Source organism: Acomys russatus, chromosome 26 (genome assembly GCF_903995435.1).
Source record: "Acomys russatus chromosome 26, mAcoRus1.1, whole genome shotgun sequence".
NCBI lineage: Eukaryota > Metazoa > Chordata > Mammalia > Rodentia > Muridae > Acomys > Acomys russatus.
Window position 1 is genome coordinate 12,129,385 of NC_067162.1, and position 22,840 is coordinate 12,152,224.

Here is a 22,840-nt window from a genome sequence, read left to right on the forward strand (position 1 = left end):
GTCAACACCGAACCTGGACATGACTTACGTGGAGAAGGCACTTTAAATGGCAGGTGGCTAAACATGCCTGCACATTCATTATTTCCCCCTTACAAGCAAACGATTAAACTTGATTACTGCAAACTACAGTATATGAAAAAGAGCTTCTTTAAAAAAGGTCTAGGAAAGAAAGGAGATCATCCAAATTTTCCTAAGAAAGTGTAATTTGCCACGGGGATGGGGAATCCTTAATGATAGAGACATTGAATAAATTCATTTAAGGAAAAATATTACTTTTTATTTTGCAAACTTGAAAAAAAACAATATTTAAACTGGGTGGTGGCAGTGGACGTCTTTAACCACAAGACTCAGGAGGCAGTGGCAGGTGGATCTCAAGGCCAGCCTGGTCTATAGAGTGAGTTCCAGGATAGCCAAGGCTACAGAGAGAAACACTGTTGGGGGTGGGTGGAGGAAGAGACCAACCAACCAATGACCGACTAACAAAAAACCTCAAACATTTAAATAATTTCACATGATATTGGAAAACCAAAACCAAAACAGTTCCATTTTGAAAAAAGACTAGAAATTTCACAAAACACTAAGTTGTTTCAAATTTCTGAAGCAGGGTCCAGCGTGGTGTTGCATGCCCTTAATCCTAGTGCTTAGGAGGCAGAGACAGGCCGATCTCTATGAGTTCAAGGCCAGTCTGATCAATCTAGTGAGTTCCATCATATCCAGAGCTACACAGAGAGACTCTAGCTCAAACAAAACAAAACCTCAAAACAAAACAAAACAAAACCAAAAAAACAAAAGAAAAACAAAACCAAGAAAAAAACCAAAAAAAAACCAAAACCAAAACCAAAAAACCCAATGAAAAACAAACAACAAAACCCAAAATAAGCCAAAAACAAAACAAAAAAACAAAACAAAACAAAACAAAAAAACAAAACAACAAAAAAACAAAAACAAACAAACAAAAAAAACTGAAGCAGTCAACAGTTTATGAATGAGGGGTAAATCCATGGTAGCTAAAGTGTTTCCATAAAGATATTGTATTATGTTTTAAAAACAAAATGTTTTTTACTCAATGTGGCGTCTGTAACACTCATCAAAGAACTGTGCCATTTGTCTTCTTAGTGTGAGGTAACTATATTATTTTAAAAATATTCTTATTGTAGTGTGTCATTTAACAGGTTGAATCACAGATTTTTATACCTATGAACCAATGATGGGAAGTTTCCTGACCTAATGTATTAAATGATTCACAACTATACAAATATAGTCAAGGATAATAAAATAATAAAACTTATAATAGTAAAAATAGTATTATTTTTAAAATACTAAATGTATAAAGATTTGATTTATTAAGTGAATATAAAATGTGATGTGTTCTACTATAAAAGTCAGCATGATAGCCTATTATTTATTAACCCTCCTAAGAAAATGAAGCTGATGAACTCGAAAAGTGTCATAACCTATTGTTTCCATATTAACCCTCCATCACGACTCTCATGATTCTACATTATTAAGCAACAGGCAACAAGTCTGCATGAGAAAATGAAATGGGTCTGCACACAGAAACAAGAACAGAACTGGCTCTGGGATGGAATATCTTCCACGTAAGTTTTTATTATAGTGTGCTTTCTATATTGCTGGCATCTAAAATGCTACATTTCATTTAACTATGGGATCTAGAATGGGTTTTCTTCACCAAAAATCAACATAGCAACATTTTCTACCAGTGAAAGAAAGATTTAAATGTACTTTACTTAGGGAAACTGAAGAATTCTATAATGTCATTTTGCATTTCATTCTGTTCTGCTTCTTTAAACATATTTTCTAACTTTCAAGATTTTCAAGCATGTACCACTGTTCATAGCGTCCCCAAAGGCGACATACCTGCCCTGTTCCAGATCTCATTAAATATATGGCACTTTTCTGACAGTCTTTATCTTCACAGCCTGGCAGCAAGTGATCCATGTGCCCATCTCCATCTGCCAAGAGAAACGTCAGGAGTCCACTAACAGTGCAGAATAAAGTGTGCACGCGTGATAGTTAAAGTTCCTATTTGTTAAATGATCCTACAGTGTGAATAGAACCAAACAACTTCACACATGGCTTTATAATGAAGGTGAATCAATTGAAAAACATCACTCAGGTCCTTGTCACTTATTATTTAGACTGTCTTTTGCTTTATTTTATTTCAATGAATCTTGGTTTGAATTGAGAACATCTTATGAATCTTGTTTTAAGTTGCAGGCTTCGTTGTGGTTAGAGAGTATATATAATTATTAGAATTAAGCCTGGTTTAAAATCATTCTAGAACTTACTTAGGCTTCTCCTTGTCCTCATTATTATTATTATTATTATTTTATTTTATTTTTATTTTTATTTTTTTACTGTTATGACATTTTGGGGTTTGCTCTCAGGTGCTTGCACATATGAGGCAAGTGCCTCCACCTTTGAGCTACAAGACCAATGCCAAATAATCAAATTTTTTGGAGGTAGTTTCTTATTCTATACACAATTATCTCTGATGAGAGAGAAGAAACAAATGTGTCCACCCGTCATTATACAGCCAATTTAAAATACAGGGTACTTACAGGTAGGTAGCTTTAAGTGCCTTTTCTGCAGCATAAACTTCACCCTCGTGAGTTACAAGGTTTCCTGTACTTTGGCTTCTCAAAACTTGCACATATTTTCATCAATAAAGACACAAATGGAGGGGATACACTCACTGCTGTGTTCAACTCCCATGCACACAGGATAAGTGTGCCCAAAACATAAATGTTAACTCGCCTAAAACATTTAGAGACATTTAAATGCAGGGGGAAAAGACTGCACAGCTCTTGCGTGTGGACTTTATAGGTAACATCAGGCTGCCTGGAAGGGTTCCTTACACCTGACTGGAGTTTCAGCAGAGTGACGCTATTCTGTGCATCCCTTCTGAGACAGATACGCCAAGGCCCTGAGATCCTTTCTTTTGATGCCTCTTATATATGAGGACCCCACTGAGGTCAGAGAGCTTGAGGGCTTAGAGCTAAGTATGTTTGTGATTGGAGGAGTAATTTAACTTTTAAATTTGGGGCACCTTTGGAGCTCCATTAAGCACTGGTTTACTTGCTATGATCTACTCTGTCATTACACTTGGGCGCAGTGTAGTATTTACAGCTAGATGGAAATCAAAGGGTTATCACTCAGACACAGCTGCCACTGTACAGAGCTGCATGAAGAGAAGCACAGGATTAAAAGAGGCTTGTAGACCTCACCGGCCATTCTAAGGAAAAAAAGCCAGGCTGCATGGGATGAAGATGTAGCCAATGGAGTCTGACCTCAATAAAAAGCATGTTTATTTTTGAAACCATGAAGAGGCAGTAAGTGTTAGGCGGCATCTTCCCCTGCTCTTCTTCGTTCTCATCTACAGGGTGGCAACAGTGGCACCCTTATAAATACATATAGCATATGATTTGCAGTGTATTCTATAGAAGTTGGCTACCTTGAAATGTCTGTTTTTAAAATGTTTAAAAATTAAAAAAAATTATGTATATGTTTGATATGAGGGTATGTGCTTACTCTTCCTGTAGCTTGTTGTGTCATGTCTGCCCCCAGGAGGCCTGCTCTTTCCTGAAGGGAAATGGAGGAGGAGTGGATCTGCCTGAGAGGGGATGTGGGTGGGGGAGATTAGGAGGAGAGGAGGGAGAGCTGTGGTCAGGATGTGATGTGTAAAAAGAATAAACAAACAAATAAACAAATTATGCACACTTGTGTCTGTGTGTGGTATGTTCATGTAGGTTCAGGTACCGATGGAGGTCGGAAGAAGGTGTCAGATCACCTGGAGCTAGAGTTGCAGGCAGTTATGAACTGTCTGATGTGGGTGTGGGGAGCTGAACTCAGGTTCCCTGTAAGAGCAGTATATACCTTAAACTGCTGCGCCATTTCTCCAGCCCCTGGTTGCTGTGTGTTTTAGAGAGCGTGATGTTGCTCCCTTTGTAGCGGGCTCATCCGTGGCATCCTGCTAGACTGTATGGGAAATATCTCCATGTACTCTCTTCACAACTGATGCACTAGCACCGAGCTGCTGCAAGTCCAAATAACCTAACAATGAATGACTCAGTACAGTTTTATTCTAATCTATTATGTAAATGACAAAAATGAAAAAGTGCTGCTTCAATCATTACATGCTTTTAATTTTTGTCTAATTTCCATAAGGGGGTTCTTTTTTATACTTAAAATGCAAATATCCCACTTCTACTAGCTGACAAGTCATTCTGACAGAAAATAAACACAGTTTGAATGAAATGATATCAGACCAAATGTATTTGACAGACATTTACAGGCCATCCTGTAGCTGCAGAGCACCCATTACAGAACTGACCAGAAACAACTTGGGGAGAAGTGTGCTTATTTCCGCACACAGGTCACAGCCCAGCAGTGAGGGAGGCAGGACTGAAGGAGAGGCCATGGAGGACACTGCCTGCTGGCCCACACTTATCTAGCTTTCAAATACTCAAGTTTCACCTACGTCTGTTCCCCTTCTCAGCACAAATGTGTACGAATGGCATAGCACAGTGACAGTCTGAACATTTGGCTGTCTATATTTCTGCTTGGTTTAACCCTTGATATTCCAGGAAACCTCTATGAAAACATTAGATAAATTTGAAGTGAAAAAACAAGAGACCAGTGGCTTCACGTGAAAAGAAAACACTTAAGAAAATTACCAAATAGACTAGTACAAATCATCAAAAAAGCAACAAACCCTGGAAAAGATGAGAATTGGTCACTACCACTGCTAGGCTGTAATAGTGAAATGTCCGATCTAGAACAAGAGCGTCAGCATCAGAAGCACAGAGCACACAGAGAACAAGAGAAATCGTCTCTTCACTGATGCCAATTAAATTGCAGGACACCTTGGTGGAAGACTTCCTACTAAGCTTATCCAACTAAAATCTTAAAAACATGATCCAAAAGAAGTTCAAAAGCAAAGGAAACATGACCATGGACGAGGAGCTACCCAGAAAATGACATATGAATAAGATGGCATCGATATAGATATTACAAAACAACACTAAAATCTGGAAAGGAAGAGCACAATGCACGAAACAAAAAGTTGACAAGAGCGTGTGAGAGGGTCCATGGCAGAGATGAACAGGTCAGACAACTGGTGACCCTGGAGACAGCACAGCTGACACTAGTGTGATGACCAGGAAGAACAGAGAATGAGGCCAGGTGAGTAGACACCACAGTGAGTCAGCACCTGCCTCGTCAAACTACCTTAAGAGAGAAGCGACTGCCATGAATGAGAACTGCTTAAACTAGTCACGCTCAGCAGAAGCCCTAAGGACAGAAGATGGGGATGACCTCTTTAATCATCCACAAAACCACAAAGCAGGGGCTGAAGAGGTGGCTCTGTTGGGCAGGGCTGCTGTGAAAGCCTGAGGACAAGAGTTCAAGCCCAGACACCATGGAGAAGCCAGGTACAGTGGCACAGACACTGAACTGACACGTGGGAGAGACAACAGTGGACGCTTCACATGCAGACTTAAACCAAAGGGGAAAACAGGGCTACTGTGAAGTGAGCCAGAGCTAAGAACCTGACTCAACTCAAAGGGAAATGAAGGAGTTAGTTTCATTTTAGGAGCCTCACGATATGTCATAGAAACTTATTAATGGAATCAATTTACTTTGATGAGAAAGTAATACTTGATAATAGAATCCTTCAAAATGGCAATCTCATGCCAAGACAAATCCACATTTAGTGAATTCTGTAACAGAACCACTTCCGTTTGGTTTGATTTTCCCCCAGAATCTATAAACAAATAAAGACACCTTCAAGAACTACATGTGTATCATGTTTTGAAGTAGGTAATTTAGGAAAATGGTTATATAAAATCTTTTCTAAGAGTAAAGCCATTATAGATGTAAGGGGCAGAAGAAAACCATCAAAATACTAGATATGGCTTAAAACCCTTCAAATCTTACACAGCCCAAGTTCGCTGCTGGTTGCTGTGGTGGTGTGAATAAAAATGGTCCCCATAGGCCCATAGGGAGTGGCACTATTAGGAGGCGTGGCCCTGTTGGAGCAGGTGCGGCACAGATGGAGGAAGTGCATCACTAGGGAGTGTGGGCTTTGAGGTCTCAGAAGCTCAAGCCATGACCACTGGGATGCTCTCTTCCTGTTGCCTGCATCTCCAGCTCCTTCTCCAGTACCATGTCTGCCTGCATGCCACCATGCTTCCCACCATGACAATAGTGAACTAAACCTCTGAAACTTGGAGAGCCATAATTAAGTGCTTTCCTTTATAAGAGTTGCTGCTGTGGTCATAGTGTCTCTTCACAGCAATGAAACCCTAAGTCACACAGTTGTTATCACTGAGGACGGAAGTCACATACCTTAGGAACTAGAAAGGAGGAAAGTACATGAAGTACAAGATATGTGGAAACACTGCAGACACAGGACCAAGCCTCCTTTCTTGTCTCTGCCACTTCCATCCTGGCCCCTGAGCATGCTTCTTAGCCTATGAATCTCTACCACTCAACTGCATAGTGGAATAAATAATATTTCTCACCTCAGAGAGATTTGGAAAGATCACTTGAAACACATACACATCACTCTCTCACATCCCTAGAGATGGGGTTCTCTATCTGTTGTCCAGGTTAGTCTTAAACTTGGCTCAAGTGGTTTTCTTGACTCAGCCTATGTGGTTTAGTTTATAGCATTCACCACTCTACCTGGCTTATAAAAACATTCTTATAAAATAGTTCTTGATATGAAAGAATTATTAATATGAAAGAGAAGTAAATAAACATTTGCATATCCTAAATTCTAGATTCTGCCCATGTTACTGATACTTTCTAATTAAGTGGAGACTACTTAGTACTATGGGATAGCGTGATAACAGGCCAGGGCAGATTACATACATACACTGCCCACTCGTCTCTGTGTGCTACTGTGGAAGGGAATAGGAGCATGGAAAGGCTTTGTGAAAGCTGCTAATGGAATAGAAGGAAAGTAACAAAGGGCATTTTCACCCACCTACTCTCACTATTAATCCTACTCACCCTACCCAGATCTAGCCAATGGTCAGAACAGTCTCCACAGTTGAGTGGAGAGTGGGGTATGACTTTCTCACGTACTCTGGTGCCTCACATTTGACCATGCCCCCTGGAGGGGGAGACCTGGTGGCACTCAGAGGAAGGACAGCAGGTTACCAAGAAGAGACTTGATACCCTATGAGCAGATACAGGGGGAGGTAATCCCCCTCAGGCACAGTCATAGGGGAGGGGAATAAGGGGAAAATGGGAGGGAGGGAAGAATGGGAGGATACAAGGGATGGGATAAACATTGAGATGTATCAAGAATAAATTAAAAAAAAAAATCCTACTCACCTACCTGTCTAACCCTGTTTAGCTCTTCAGCGAGTGAAACACAAAAGACTTACGTACCTACCTATATTCAAGAATCATTACAGCTCTCATTTCCTAATTATTGGACAAGGCATGTATGCAGAATGAAAATGCAGAGTTGTAGAATGAAGAAAAAGGTAATCACGAACAGCCAGACTTGTGTGAAAATAGCCCAGGGTGGTCAGTCCCATCATAACACAACATTCCTTAGCTTCTGCATTGCTCTGACTGACAGCACGGAATTTTTTCTGCATATAATTTGCCAGAGAGTAGTACATTTCACCACCTTCTTAGATGTATGAATCTATTAGATCTAAGAATAGACATGGTGTCTTCAGCAGTCTCTACTACAGTACTGCACAAATCAAAGAACGAAGTGATCGTCAAGTTCACAGGGCATTGAATTGGGTTGTTCTACTAATCAGAGCGGAATTATAGTGACACATGTTCAATTAAGTGGTGTTATAGTACCAAATATTGAAGCTATCCATTAAACTATGAAATAATAATGTATATCAGTGTAAAAGACATCATTATTCTCTAGAACTTTCATATTCAAAGGGATAATTTTGCATTCACACTAATAGGCACGGCTAAAAATGTGCAGCAGTTTTGAGACTGTGTAATTAAGTCTGAGGTATAGCCTTGTAAAAAACTCATGTATAAGTCAAGAATTTATCACATAAAAACCTACACGCATAGGCTTCAGGGACCTACCTGGGTTCCAGTTTTTCCTAAAAAAATATAGAACTCAGCTTTAAATGCTGAGTACGTATTTTTAAAAAATCAAGAATTTAAAGTAGCAATTTGATAACTTTCATATAAGTTTCTCTTAGCGTCTTTCCCTGTTGCTGTGATTAGTCACCTAGACAAAAGCAACTCTAGAGAGAAAGGGTCATTCCTGCTCGCAGCTCCAGGTCCCAGTCCATTTGAGGAGGGACGTAGGACGTCAGGAAGCTGGTCACATTGCCTCACAGTCAGCACAGAAAGCAGGGAAAGAAGGCGCACCTGTGAGCGCTGGCTTTCCCACATCTGTCTAGTTCAGGACTCCCTGCCTCAGTTAATACAGGCTGCCTCACGTCAATTAACAAAATCAAGATAGTCCTTCACCAGCATGCTCAGGGACCCACCTCCCAGACGACTCCAGAGTCCATCAAGTCAACAATTAGCACTGATCATCACAATCACCATTGCCAGTCGAAAACATCCAAAGTATGTATCAGAACCACATCTGGCAAGTCTGACTCATCACAACTGATGTTCTTGTGTAACTTTTTGCTACACAGCAGAAAGAAATCCCGGGACTAACCGTGCCTCTAATGGGAGATGTGGCACTACAATCCGCAAAGTGACCTGGAACGGAAGTACTGACCATTACATGTACTATTAGCATTAGCAGACCACTCTAAGAATAGTCTCAGCACTTTCTCTGCCACATGGCAATGTGTAAAGATGAAATGTTTGTTTTAGTAAAATTTTATAATAATATTATTGTCTTTCTTTGGAGTGATAGGGGGAGATGTATTTAAATTGGTTGTTTTTACTATAATCACATAAAAACAAAGTTGTCAGTATAAAGATAGAAAAGGATATTAAAAAGCTGTCTAAGCATAGTTTTCCATTAAATGTTAGTAAGTGCTGAAGGTAACATTTTTTCAATGGTCAGAACTTAGAAATAAGAAAAATAAAAATATGAAGACCACAAGTTACAATTTTTGTGGTTCTACGTTGTTTCCTATTGAAATCATCATTAATTTAGAAATTCTGAACACTTTTTAGTCCAGTCAGTTAACTTTAATGAAAACAACCACGCATACTGATTGATACATTAGTCTTTCTCTATGGATGATACATGAAACTTTGCTTGATTCTTAAAAAGCAAAAGTTAATCAATGGATTTTAAAAATTTACTTAAAATAATTCATCAAAATTATTTAGGACATTTTCCAAGGTATAGGCAGGTAAATGGATTGAACTAGAAATCACACTGAGGTAACAGACTCAGAAAGACAAGCAGCACATGTTCTCTTCATATGAGCCTCCTGGCTCTACAGCTTCAGATGTGCGTACGTACGTAACCCAGAGTCACTGTAGAAACCAGGAAGGCAGAGGGAGCACATGGGGCTGGGGGAGCAGTGGAGAGGGGAACAGCAGGCAACAAGTGATCTGAAGAGAGTGAGTGGCACAAACTAGGGGGTCTAATCAGGGAAGGGGAAGGCAGACAAATTCATAAAGAATCATATTAACTATTTAACTTAAACACACACACACACACACACACTTTAAGTGAAACATTTCTCATCTATGCTGACAATGCTCTCTTTAAGAGTGAAAGACCATCTAACAAACCCCCATCATCAGGCATAAGAAGACACCTTTGGAGTTGTTGGTCAGAGTTGTCCAAGTCAGTCCCCAAATGGTACAGGCTACTGCTATTGGCCTTGGTTGCCTCCCCTCCTCTCCAGGTGGACGGTATGTCCCCACTGCTGAAGACACCATGCACTTCAGACACAGGTCCCAGAGGTTTTTGAGCTGGAACTGACCTGAAAGCCTCCTCCCTGAGGACTAGCTCTCAGGGTACCAGGATGTGCCACTCAAGCTTCCACAGGAGGGAAGCAGCCAACAGTCTTCTCCAGCCCTGACCCCTATGGACTACAGCAGCCAGGGCACAGTGATGACATGAGTAACTCACCTCACAGCCTGGTGGTAACCAATAGCTCTCAAATTGGACCTAAGACTAGTTCAACAAGAAGGGTATCAGGCATGGTACTGGAAACTTAGGCACTTCCTCAGGGTTTATGAAGTCATGGGTCTTAGAGGACAACCTGAAACTGCCACTTCACTAAGCAGCTCAATTGCTCAGTACATTCTAACTACTTGTCCGCACACGCACTTGGAGGTGTGAAAGACAACAGCCACCACAGGCTCATAGATCTGAACACTTGGTGGACCCTGTCTGGGAAGGTGTGGCCTTGTTGGAGGAGGTATCACTGGGAGAGGACTTTGAGGTTTCAAAAGCCACACCATTCCCAGTAGCTGTCTCTGCCTCATGGTTTCACAAAGTGTATAAGCCTAGTTACACTCCAGTGCCATGTCTGCCTGCCAGCTGGCATGCTCTCAGCCGTGATGGCCATGAGCCCTAGCCCTCTGAAGCTATAAGCCCTCAATAAACACTTTCTTCTACAAGTTATCTTGGTCATGTATCTTATCACAGCAATTGAAAAGAAACTGAGACAGCCACAGACGAGTGGAATCTTCACCCCTTACAAAGGAAACTTCTCTTTCCAACAGACTATTATAGAAAACCAGAACCAATCACAATGCAGAGTTGCAGAGCCCAGTTCTGATGGCTACATCCACAGCCCAGCTCCTGTACTTAAGGTTCAGGGATCTTTACAGAAGAGGGGCAAATGTTTGTAAGAGCTACAACAACAGGGAGTCTGCAGTGCGACTGTGTCTCCAAGGAATGGCTAGGAAGTTACACTCATGAAGTCTGTGGTGGCTACTCCTGGTTGTCAACTTGAACATCTGGAATTAACTAAAATACACAAACGGAGGGCACATCTGTGAGGGATTTTTGCTTAATTTGAAGTAGGAAGATCCACTTCTAATCCAGATCTTGAGGCAGGAAGACATTTCAACTGGGAAAGCTCACCTCTAATCTGGCCACATCTTCCGTGGGAAGCTATATAAGGACATGGAAGGGAGAAACCTCTCTCTTTGCCTGCTTGCTTTTACTCTGCTAGCAAGTCCTTTCCTTCACTGGCATTACAGCCCACTTCTCTGGGATTCCAGTGTATTCTGAAGACCAGCCTGGTAGACTGAGCAACTACTGGATTCTTGGACTTTCTGTTCACAGCCAGCCATTGCTGGGGTAGCTACCTGGGTTGCAGCCTGTAAGTCATTCTCCAACTTGCTTTGGTTTTATTTCTCTGCTTAGACTTACTAAATGTGCCAGCCTTGCTTATATCCACACTATGAATGTGACCTAAATATGCAATCTAGCTTGATTTCATTATTTATGTATCTTTATGATTTGTATCATTGCTACTCTTGAAGTTACGCAGAATAAACGTATTCTAATTTTAAGAGGGTTGGAGAGTTTCTCAGTGATCAAGAGTGTTTGCTGTTCTTATTCCACTCCCAGCACCAACACAGCAGCCTACAATTATTGTAGCCCCAGTTTCAGGCAATTTGACACCATCCTCTGACCACCCGAGGCACCAGGCATGCACCTAGCATACATATATACACGAAGGTAAGACAATCATGTACATAAAACAAACAATCCTAAAAACAAATTCAAAGCAATTTTTTTTATCATTCTAGTATTCAAACAAGCGTCCCCGCTGCTGCTTCCTTCCCAGCACCTGCACCTGCTCTCCCTTCCTCATGGTACTAGAACTCCATGCCCGACTGTTTCCAGCTCTAAAAGTAAGTGTCCTAAGAGTGCATATGATCACCCCTCTTCAGGCAGAGGACTCAAGGCACCCCACAGGTTCCAGCAGTGTCTCCAAAGCCCAACAAACATTCCCTTAAGCACACTGCACTAGAGCAGTGGCTCTCACCTTTCCTGATGCTGTGGCCCTTTAATACAGCTCCTCATGCTGTGCTGACCCCAACCATAACATTATTTCATGGCTATTTCATAACTGTAATTTTGCTAGTTATGAATTATAATTTAATATCTGTGTTTTTTGATGGTTGAAGGTGACTCTTGTAAAAGGGTCACTCGGCCCCCATGGGGGTTGTGACCTGTTAACTTTATTCCTGGAAGTTAATATATTTTTCACAAATTCTACAGAATAAAAACCAGTTGTTGCTTATCTGAAATTATTTTGGTAACTGAAAGTGCTTAGTCAATTTGTAAGTTTCTATATTTTTCACAGAAACTCACTGAAGCCAAACTGGTGTGCTTCCTGGTCACTATGCATACCATTGACACGCCACCACAGCCTTTTAGCTCAACCTCACAGGTGCCTCCAAGTCCACTCGCTCCAAAGGCCAACTGACTAGCCACATGATAGCTTTCATGTGGTATCAATCCTATAGTGAGAAAAACCTACAGTCTTTTTTCCTCTTATAGGCCGCAATTTTTCATTGTTCTTCTATTTATTTTTGCGATATTTATCCTTTGTCTTCCCAATTACACTAGATTTGTTTAAAGGCAATGATTCGACTTTATTACATTATTTTCAGTACAACTTAAGAGGTATAATTTTTGCAATTAATTGTAAGAGTTATCAATCTTGTAAAAATATATGAGGTTTTCTAATGGAATTTTTTCCTGTACTAAAGATAGAATCAATTTTACACAAACTAAAAAAATTCTGTGACAAAAATCCTCACAAGCATTTTGTTTAAAAACCTTTCTAGGTAGTAAATCCTTACCTTAGTTTCTTCTATTTCATTCTACAACTTGTTCAGTGCTAATCTAACTACATAACCACTTAAGAGAAAACAGAGAAAGCAGAAGTGAGATGCCCCATTATTTTGATAATCTCTAGCCACTGCTGTTGTATTTTGAATCTGAATGTGGGGGCACTAAGAGGCAAAACCAGTCTTACCAAAGTCTGCAAACGCTGACTGTCCGACCACCACCAGGTTTTTAGGATTTTCAAAGACACTACTGATAGAGAAGTTTCCACCCTGTTAAAAGAAAAGAAAAATCTGAATTAGGTCATGGTAGGCCAGTCAGAGGACTGAAGAGAAGAGTAATCTACCCTTCTGCCCTTTGCTCCTCCCCACTTGTATCATCACAGAAGGCTGCACATGTGTGACGGGCCTGGTCTCTGGAGCTGTCCACCCTCACACTCCAGAGTTACATCCCTAGAAGCTCTGTGACTGAAAGGCCAGTCTAAATTATGTTACCCTGAGCCCTGAATTAGTTGTTTTCTTTCCTCTTTCATTAGAACAAAACACAAGTTGTCATTTTATTAACAGCTATCCTACCTTCTCATAGCTACCCCTCTTCATCCATTCCCAACACTTACATTATGTAATTCATCTGTTCCCTAGGTTACCATGACTCCTACTCACTCTGCTGTACCAACTCCAGGTTTTCTTTATCAGCCAGCTGATATGGAGTAGTAGCTACAGTAACTGGGGAAACAAACACTCATCTTCTTCTCAGTCTGAAATCATCTGACTGCTTCTTACTAGACTATTAAATTACTTAGTGTAGAAGTCAAGTCCATTCTAATCTTGTATAAAGTAGTTTTTTATAGTCGTGCTTTCCAACATTTATTTCATCATCTGTATCTAATTGGCTCTTTTCTACTCTGAGTGCATCTGGTGATTTTTGTACTCTTCCCTGTCTCCTCCCCTCTGACTTTCCATCATTAAAATCCTACCAGCCATTTCAAATGTCAAATCTTTTTTTTTTTTTTTTTGGTTTTTTGATACAGGGTTTCTCTATGTAGCTTTGGCTGTCCTGGACTCGCTTTGTAGACCAGGCTGGCCTCGAACTCACAGCGATCCGCCTGCCTCTGCCTCCTGAGTGCTGGGATTAAAGGCATGCGCCACCACGCCCGGCTCAAATGTCAAATCTTTCTTGAAGCATTTACTGCTAATCCTGGGTGCAGTAGAGACAACTGTTCCTCGTCTTTTGGTTTCTGTAATATAAGGTTCAATCTCTCATTGCATCTCCTGGTGAGGAGTTACTGGCTATTAGTCTTGGCCATCCTCCTGGCCCACACATCTGGATTCCCCAGAGCCTGCTCACTGAGCTGAGCATGCATAATGCCCTAGAAAAGATCTGTTGCGGCTCTGGTGTTCTACTAGTTAATGTGGTTTTATACATTTGAGATTCTACTTGGTCAATTGGTATAACACTGCAAAGTATTTGGCTAGTCTTTCACTAAAAACGGCCAGCAAGTTTGTAATCTGAATGAGTTAATTTTCAATCTATAAATTTCCCTTCATTTATGTTCGTGATATAGTCAGTGTTATTGTGAGTACTGACACAAAGTCTCTCTTTGGCATAACTTCTGGTAGACTCTTACTTGGCCTTTTATTTCCATCCTTAGAGAATTTCAAAATTGCAACTAAATGAGGTTAGTCAGAGTGCCTCTTCCTTCAGTTAGCTACTAGCTCTGCTCTGTTGCTGAGTTCAGACAAAGATCATTCTTTCCTCTTAGTAACTTCTTCTGTTCCTAACTTTAAAATTTCACTTTTCTTTTTGTATTTGTAGTTGAGCCCAATAATGTCATCCCTACATCAATCCCAATTGTAAACAGTCTCCCTAAGTCAACCTGTCTTACCATCTTAGCAAGTTTAACGATTTTTTTTCGCGTGTGAATTTTCTGCCCGTGTGTGTGCTTGTGTATCACATGTGTGCAGTGCGTGTGGAGGCCAGAAGGCAGCCCTGGACTCTGAGCACTGGACCTGTGAGCCACCGTGTGGGTACTGAGACTTACACTCAAGCTCTGGGTCCTTAGGACTGGACCTGTGAGCCACCGTGTGGGTACTGAGACTTACACTCAAGCCCTGGACTCTGAGCACTGGACCTGTGAGCCACCGTGTGGGTACTGGGACTGACACTAAAGCCCAGGGTCCTTAGGACTGGACCTGTGAGCCACCGTGTGGGTACTGGGACTTACACTCAAGCCCTGGACTCTGAGCACTGGACCTGTGAGCCACCGTGTGGGTACTGGGACTTACACTCAAGCCCTGGACTCTGAGCACTGGACCTATGAGCCACCGTGTGCGTACTGGGACTGACACTCAAGCCCAGGGTCCTGAGCACTGGACCTGTGAGCCACCGTGTGGGTACTGGGACTGACACTCAAGCCCAGGGTCCTGAGCACTGGACCTGTGAGCCACTGTGTGGGTACTGGGACTGACACTCAAGCCCAGGGACCTTGGAAGAACAGCTAGTGCTCTTAAATGCTGGGTGATCTCCTTAGTCCCCTGTTTTCTAAATTTTGTTTGCTTTGTTTTTTATTTTTGTTTGAGGCAGGGTCTCATCATATAGCATGGGCTGGCCTGGAATGTGCCACGTAGAGCAGGCTGGCCTCAACTCAACTGTGTCTCAACCTCCCAAGTGCGTCACTCTGCCTAGTTTTTATCCAAGTGCTTGAGTAACTTTTACTTCAATGATTATTCACTGATCCTGCCAGTCAGGATGCTGTAGGCATCATGAGCACTGCTTTGCTTTACTTGCTTCCCTGTACATTAGGCTAGGATGAGAGGACCCTGCACATGTAAAAGTGCCTCATCTTGTCATGTAAATGTCCTACTTATCTGTATGGGGGTTTGCCCTCTCATCCCCAGCATACACTAATCAAATAGGTATTTGGTGCTCTAAGCCGTCTCTGAGCAAGTGCTCTCTAGCAGTGGAAGTCTTTGTGCCGAGTATAAAACACATAGCAACAAGATTTATATCATCAGAAACAAAAATGCAGCTACATTTTTATAAACACAGGACACTGAGCTTCTTTGTACTTTAGCACTTTCCTCGCCCCATTAAAGAGCCACCTGCTGTCATTTAGAAGCATCATTTAGAGGCTCGGATCTTGTTTAAATGGAAGTCTTCTTTCTTTCTCAAGCCGCGGTCATGTGTCAGCGCTGACCTTCTAGCCATCTCTTCCCTCTTGCCGTGCTGGGCATCTATCAGAACGCGTTCTCTAGCACCAGAATTTTCATAGCATCTCTAAGGGCTTGGCTTTAATTTGGACTGAATAAAAGATAGCCAGATAGCCAGGAGTAATTAGGTGGAAAATCAAAAGACCTAAAACTAAACTTTGGTGCCTACTGTGCATTAATGTGCTTCCCTCTAACATGCTGCCGAACAGATTAGGAGAGAAGAGACTGTCACACTTGACTAATGTGAGAGAAATGTCATGAGTTGGCCACTTTTACTGGCTTTGAAGTCCGCTTTCCATTATGCAGTCTGGAGTTGAGCTTTGATACTTCTGGTGGTTGCCTCGCCATTAATTTGTCTTTCATATGACCTGTACTCATGCTAAAAATCAAATCATGATCTGCCTTGAGATTCCTTTATTAACTACTAGAAAAGGAGAAATACCTACAGGGAAAGGCCCTTTAATCTTAATCTTACTGTCATTTGTTTTAAATTATTCCTTCAAAATTAATTGCTTTTCATACTTCCATAAACGTATATATTTTGATTATGCCACCCCATCCCTTCTTATCTCTCCCAGTTATTTATTTCTTTATGTTATTATGTAAGACTAAAGGTGAGGAGAAAAAAAGTTACTTAAAAAAAAAGTTCATGAATCACCAAGCTAAAAAATTAAATGTCAGTATCTTCTTTCAGTGCTGACAGCCCAGCGGGGTCTTGCTGACACCCCCATTAGAGCAGGCTCATTGCTGTAATTGGCAGCCATGCCTAAAAACCGTGGAGGACTTGACCTTAAAAAGTCACTTTCCGCAGCAGTCAGCAGTGAGTGCCGCTATGCAACCAAAGGCTCTTAATGCTGTTCTGTTTATTACTGAAACCAAGCAAATGATCACAGTAATCTTATTTTATAAGTTGTGTGCCCTTATGGAAAGTGAAATTTTAAAAATGATTTCTTACCAAATTTTCCCATATCTCAAACTGGAAAGTATTAGAGGCAGACAATGTCGTGAGGAATAAATCTAGAAGGAAAACAAATGGAGATGTAAATTTTTGTAGTCATATTGATGTATACATTTAAAAACTGGAGGAAGCAGAATACATAGGATGATTATTAATATGATTCTACCTAAACATAATTGTTTGATCACATTTTTAATAAGTTTGAAAGAATTTTTAAAAAAGCAGATGACCCTGAATTAGAATAATTATGGAAAATGTACTTTTCATTATTAAAAGTACATTTGTGATAAGACCTTCAAAAGCAATCTGTATTTTTTAGAAATAATTATGTTTCCAGCCTTTTCTTTTTTATAGTGATGGGGATGGGAACTCAGTTCTTACATGCCAGTCAAACATTATCTCTTACCTACAAGCCTTGTCCTAGCTTTTAAAATTACATATTAAAAACATTTTATTGCTGGGCATGGTGGTACACACCTTTAATTTCAGCACTAGGGAAGCATAGGCAGGCAGATCACTGAGATCAAGGCCAACCTGGTCTACAAATTAAGTCAAGGACACCCAAGGCTACACAGAGAAACCTTGTCTCAAAAAAAAAATATTATTTTATCTTTTAATTTTTTAGTTTTTTGAGACAGTTTCTCTATGTAGCCCTGGCTGGCCTGATACTCACTATGTAAACCAGCCTGGCTTGAACTCACAGAGATTTGCCTGCCTCTGTCTCCTGAGTGCTGCAATTAAAGAAGTGTGCTACCACTTCTTGGCTCTTAAATTTTTATTTCAAGGTACACAGTAACACTTCAATCAAGAGTATATTTTACATTTCCATCCTTAAAGCCACAGCTGTCTATCACAGGAGGGTCCAGCACCGAGCTCAGCTATAGCATCTCAGCATCGAAACCTTGGAGGATGCATTAAGTATGCAGGAGATCAGGTTATGATTCTGAGTAAGGAAAATTTGTATTCGTGAGTCCACACTACAGAATCTGATTGCAAAGTGCATGAATAAATGTCTTTGGAAAACAACAGGTTGAGAGTGAAATCAAACATCCTATTAATGCAAAGGTCAGGTGAATGAGCATCTATTTGAAGAATATAAATTTATTATTTTTATAATAGTAAATTTACTTAGTGAATATTAAAAGTCTGAAGCCTAAGAGGTGACTCTTGGAACATTCAAGTGGTTTCATTCTTTTTTTTTTTTTTTAACAATTTTATTTATTTATTATGTACACAGTGCTCTGCCTGCACATATGCCTGCACACCAGAAGAAGGCAACAGGTCCTAGTATAGATTTTCATGAGCCACCATGTGGTTGCTGGGAATTGAACTCAGGACCTCTGGAAGAGCAGTCAGTGCTCTTAACCTCTGAGCCATCTCTCCAGCCCATGGTTTCATTCGTAAATGCTCTAAAATGGCAATTATTTGGTGTGAGGTGAGATCATGAATATTTTAAAGAAATGCTTTCCCCCAACATGATGCTTAGAAAACTTACACTCACATTTTATTATTTTTTTCAAATTTTATACAAGCTTAGAAAGGTGGTATATGTAATTATTATAGCCGTGTTCAAAGAATGCTAAGTAATTTGTTCACTCTTATAATTAGTTGATCTTAGACTCCTGACTCCAGGTAGGCTAGTTTTTATGCCCACATATCATCACCTCAGCATTCCTACTATCTGACGGAAGCCCCTTTGCCTCCACACAGAGAATTAGTGTTTGATGAAGGTGACTGACACCTCCATTGTCACAGGCATGCTCTAGGTGAGGTGTTCACTTTCACACTTATGTGGCAACCTCCCAGCAATCTCCTGTCACTCTATTACGCATCCGTCACCTTACACTGAGAACACTTAACAAGCACGCCCAGTTGATCTCATTCCTTTTATTCAGACTTTAGAGCACCTCTCACCTCCCACGGGCAAATTTCTCATCTGTGTCCCTGCTCCAGCCTTCTACTCACACAGGCATACTCTGACAGAGTAGTGGCCGTCAGACTTTGCTATACCCCCCCCCCCATCTACTTGCATCTACATGTGCATGCCATCTGTCCTTGCCCTTGTGCTAGCTAGTTTTACACCAACCTGACACAGTTATAGTCACCGAGAGGAAGGAGCCTCAACAGAGAAAATGCCTTTATAAGACTGGGAATGTAGGCAAGGGTAGACAGCATTTTCTTAATTAGTGATTGACTTGGGAGGAACCAGCTCACTGTGGGTGGCACTCTTCTGGGTGGGTGGTCTTGATGCTATAAGAAAGGTTGGGCAAGCCACGAAGAGCACACCCATAAGCAGCACTGCTCCATGGCCTCTGTCTCTGCTCCTGCCTCCTGGTTCCTGCCTATTTTAGTTCCTGCCTTGGCTTTCCTTGGCAGACTGTGTCTTGGGGATATATAAGAGAGCATTTTTCTCTGTTGTTATTCCATGGCGACATTCTGAACTCACAAATATCTTTGGACATTCTTGGGTGTTGGAGGGAGCCTTGCTCAACTGATTCTTAGTTCTGTGGTTTTTATGTACTTGGAAGGAGCATATGTTTAAATTATTATTGAGCAAGTAAATGTGATTGACCATGTGGCTATTATTGGTTGTAATACTTCTGGAATTAACTAAAACCCCAAAATAGCTGATTAAGTAATTTGAAATGGAAAAATCCATTCTAATCCAGATCTTTTTTTTAAAAATATTTTTTGCTTATTTATTATGTATACTGTGCACATCAGATCACATTACAGATGGTTGTGAGCCACCATGTGGCTGCTGGGAATTGAACTCAGGACCTCTGGAAGAGCAGCCGGTGCTCTTAACTGCTGAGCCATCTCTCCAGCCCTCTAATCCAGATCTTTAAGGTGGGAAGATCCACATCTAATCTGGGCCACATCTTCTGCTGGAAGCCTATGTAAAGGACATGGAAGAAGGAAGCTGCTGCCTCTTCCTCCTCCTCTTCCTCCTTACCTGCTTGTTCTTGCCCTCATTAGCAAATCCACTCCTTCACTGGCATTAGAGATTACTACTTTGGGATTCTGGCATACACTGGTGACCAGCTGAGACATCCATCTTCAATGGACTGAGCAACTGCTGGATTCTTGGACCATCTATTCATAGGCAGCCATTGTTGGCTAGCTGGATTAAACACACACACACACACACACACACACACACACACACACACACACACACACGATTATGGTTTTAAATGATTTGAAAAGCTAGTAATCAGCATATGAAAGTGATTTGGGATTAAAAAGTACTATTGTCCACAGAGGTTTCAGAATCACTAAGACACATTTGATATGAATTCTGACCTACTTGAACGAAGTAAACCCAGAAGGGAGGCGCATGCTTTTACTACAGGACAACTAGTTACAGATCAGAGCTGTTCAGAGTGATCAACACATGCTACTGAAATGCTGGGCCTGCCTAGTGGTAAGTGAGTAGGCATGCTCCCAACAAGGACTCTAAGGCTCACTGCAGACAATCTTCAGGGGCCTGGAGCTACTCGGTTAATACACACAGTAGAGGACAACTAGCGATTTGCTGTCACCCCTAGAAGACAATTCTATTTTTCCTGGGGTCACTACATGAGTGTTAGTATAGTGATCATATAAATTGTGGTAAATTATGAGCATCTTGCTTTGTGCATATTTGGAAAACTTAAGAACTATAATATACAGTGCTATTTTTATGGTTTCACTAGCTGCTTGTTAAAATTGTGCAAAGCACTAAAGCTACATGAGGAACTTTAAGTCCTTTTAGATAGTTTTAAAAAAAAAATCAGTTTTAAATTACGTAAAGAGGTTAAAGAACAAGGTTTACTACTTGAAGAGATAAAAACAGAGCTGATTAATTATTAATAACTCAGTATAAAGAATTACATTTCAGAGTGAATGAAATAACTGTCAGAAAAAACTTTAGGACGTCAGCTATAAGACAGTGTCTCCTACATGTGACGGGGAAGCTGCATCCATGACACGCACCTGCTGACACGCCAAGGTGGACAGGAGCACTCTTACAAGGTCACACCCCTACATGAAGAACAAGGCAACTAATACCTGCTCAGAGAGGAAGAATCAGTCTTTTCCAGGGACAGGTCTGACGACGGAAAGTCAGTCAACCCTGCTGTCAGCCCTAACCACACATTTATGTGAACAATACTAAATGGGCTCAGAACGTTATATCCATATACACATCTCTGTGCATGTGCACAATATATAAAAATAAATAGATAATTAAGTAAATAAAGGATAAATAGGTCATAAATGGGAAAGATAGTGGAGCTGACATGAGAAGAGTTGGAAAGAAGAAGGGGTAGGAATAATGTAATATAGTTCCCATATGTGAAATTCTAAAAGATTAAAAAAAAAAAAAAAAAAGAGATGTACAAGATGGCTCAGTGGCTAAAGATGCTGGGCCAAAGATGCTGTCTCTAGTAAACTGTTCTCCAACCTCCACCTCAACACATACATAATAAATACATGTAATAAAATTTAGTCAACAAAGCCAAAAAGTCTCACTCTCTCTGATGGGTATGAGTAAGTCACATGAGAGAATGAAAGGACCTACACCTAAGATAATGCTCCCAGGCCACCTCCTAGGACTGAAGGATTTCCCTGATGAGCAGCTGGCAATACTGCTATTAGGCAGCCCTAAGTAGTCAGTCTGAAAGAGGGATTGAGAAGCCCACATTCAATAACCTGCCAATACATTGTCAAAAGGACAAATACACAAACAATTCAGGAAAACCCTGGTGGTCACTGATTCCATGTTCACAGCTGCACTGTAGTTAGTCAGTTGAATTTTTAACCAACATTGGATCAAAATCCAACTCTTGTTCCTTTCCCTCTCATCCATTATTAGAGTATTTCTTAAAATGAAACTTCCTACATAGGAGCGTCTCAGAGTCTGTTTCCCAGGGAACCAAACCAACAGCAATTGCTACTAAAAGTGGCCAGAAAAAGCAGATGAGAATGTGGAGCTGGCCCAGCTAAAGTGCTGAGCAGCACAGTCAGACCAGCAAGGACAGCTCTGTTGTCTCGAGAGAGTACTCTGATGTCTAATACTTCGGGCTTTTACATGAATATGGTCAAAATTCTAATGATAAGGACAGTGCATTCAACAGCTACAGCTATGCCAATTGACAGTGTGACAAGAAAGTCCTGATGGCTAGGCATGGCTGGTTCGAGATTACGTAAGTGTGGAGACTCCATGATGGGCACACAGAGGTGGCGCATGGTCAGCTCTTGCGGAAGAGCTCACACTAAGCAGCACTTCACGACGAGTGGCTGCAGGAAGGCATTACTTCAGCAAGGAAGACCCAGAGATCTGGACTGGCAGCTCGGAAGGGGAACAAAGTACACTGGAAACTACCGCTCAGGCTCTGTCATGGGAAATGAGACAGCCCTAGCAGATGCTACTGGTCAGAATGCCAGCAGCCCTAGCCACAGGAGAACTGTGGAGCTCTCTCAATCAGCGGAGTTGCTTGGAATTGGCACAGTAGCTTTGCTTTATATGAAGAACTTGGATTGTGAGTTTCCAGTGTCTAGGTCCACACTGCTGCAGTACAGTGACATATTGGAAACTAAACCATTGTTAGAATTCACACTACCCTAGAAGACACACACACACACACACACACACACACACACACACACACACGGAAGCGCAAACACATATCTAACCACTTGTATAAAAAAGGCTGTCAACTCACAACTCAATTAGACTCAGCAGTTCAACTACGGCCCTAATATCCAAGTTCATGCAGTGTCTTACACTATAGAAAACAGGTTGTTCAACAAAATAGGGGATACTAACCCAGCCCTGAAAAACAAGGCACTTGGCTCCGCCCTCTCAGTGCCTGCTTCTGTGGTGTGCTATCATCAGGCTTAAAAACAACGCAGCAGTCTCCAACCCCA

At 41.2% G+C, this 22,840-nt stretch overlaps 1 protein-coding gene and 1 long non-coding RNA gene across 2 annotated transcripts in view; both read right to left on the bottom strand.

The window, feature by feature from the left end:
- Nucleotides 1-22,840, bottom strand: part of Itfg1 (integrin alpha FG-GAP repeat containing 1) — a 129,925-nt gene that overhangs the window by 54,529 nt on the left and 52,556 nt on the right. Inside the window, exons 7-9 of the mRNA XM_051169049.1 lie at nucleotides 16,925-16,986; nucleotides 12,951-13,032; nucleotides 1,879-1,973 (exon numbers count right to left, since the gene is read on the bottom strand). Coding sequence (XP_051025006.1) covers nucleotides 1,879-1,973; nucleotides 12,951-13,032; nucleotides 16,925-16,986 — 239 coding nt within the window. The remainder of the gene's footprint in view (nucleotides 1-1,878; nucleotides 1,974-12,950; nucleotides 13,033-16,924; nucleotides 16,987-22,840) is intronic.
- Nucleotides 14,808-15,354, bottom strand: LOC127209415 (uncharacterized). The gene is made up of 3 exons (XR_007833193.1): nucleotides 15,245-15,354; nucleotides 15,136-15,183; nucleotides 14,808-14,891 (listed from the first exon to the last, which is right to left on the bottom strand). It is a non-coding gene; the product is annotated as an uncharacterized LOC127209415 (long non-coding RNA).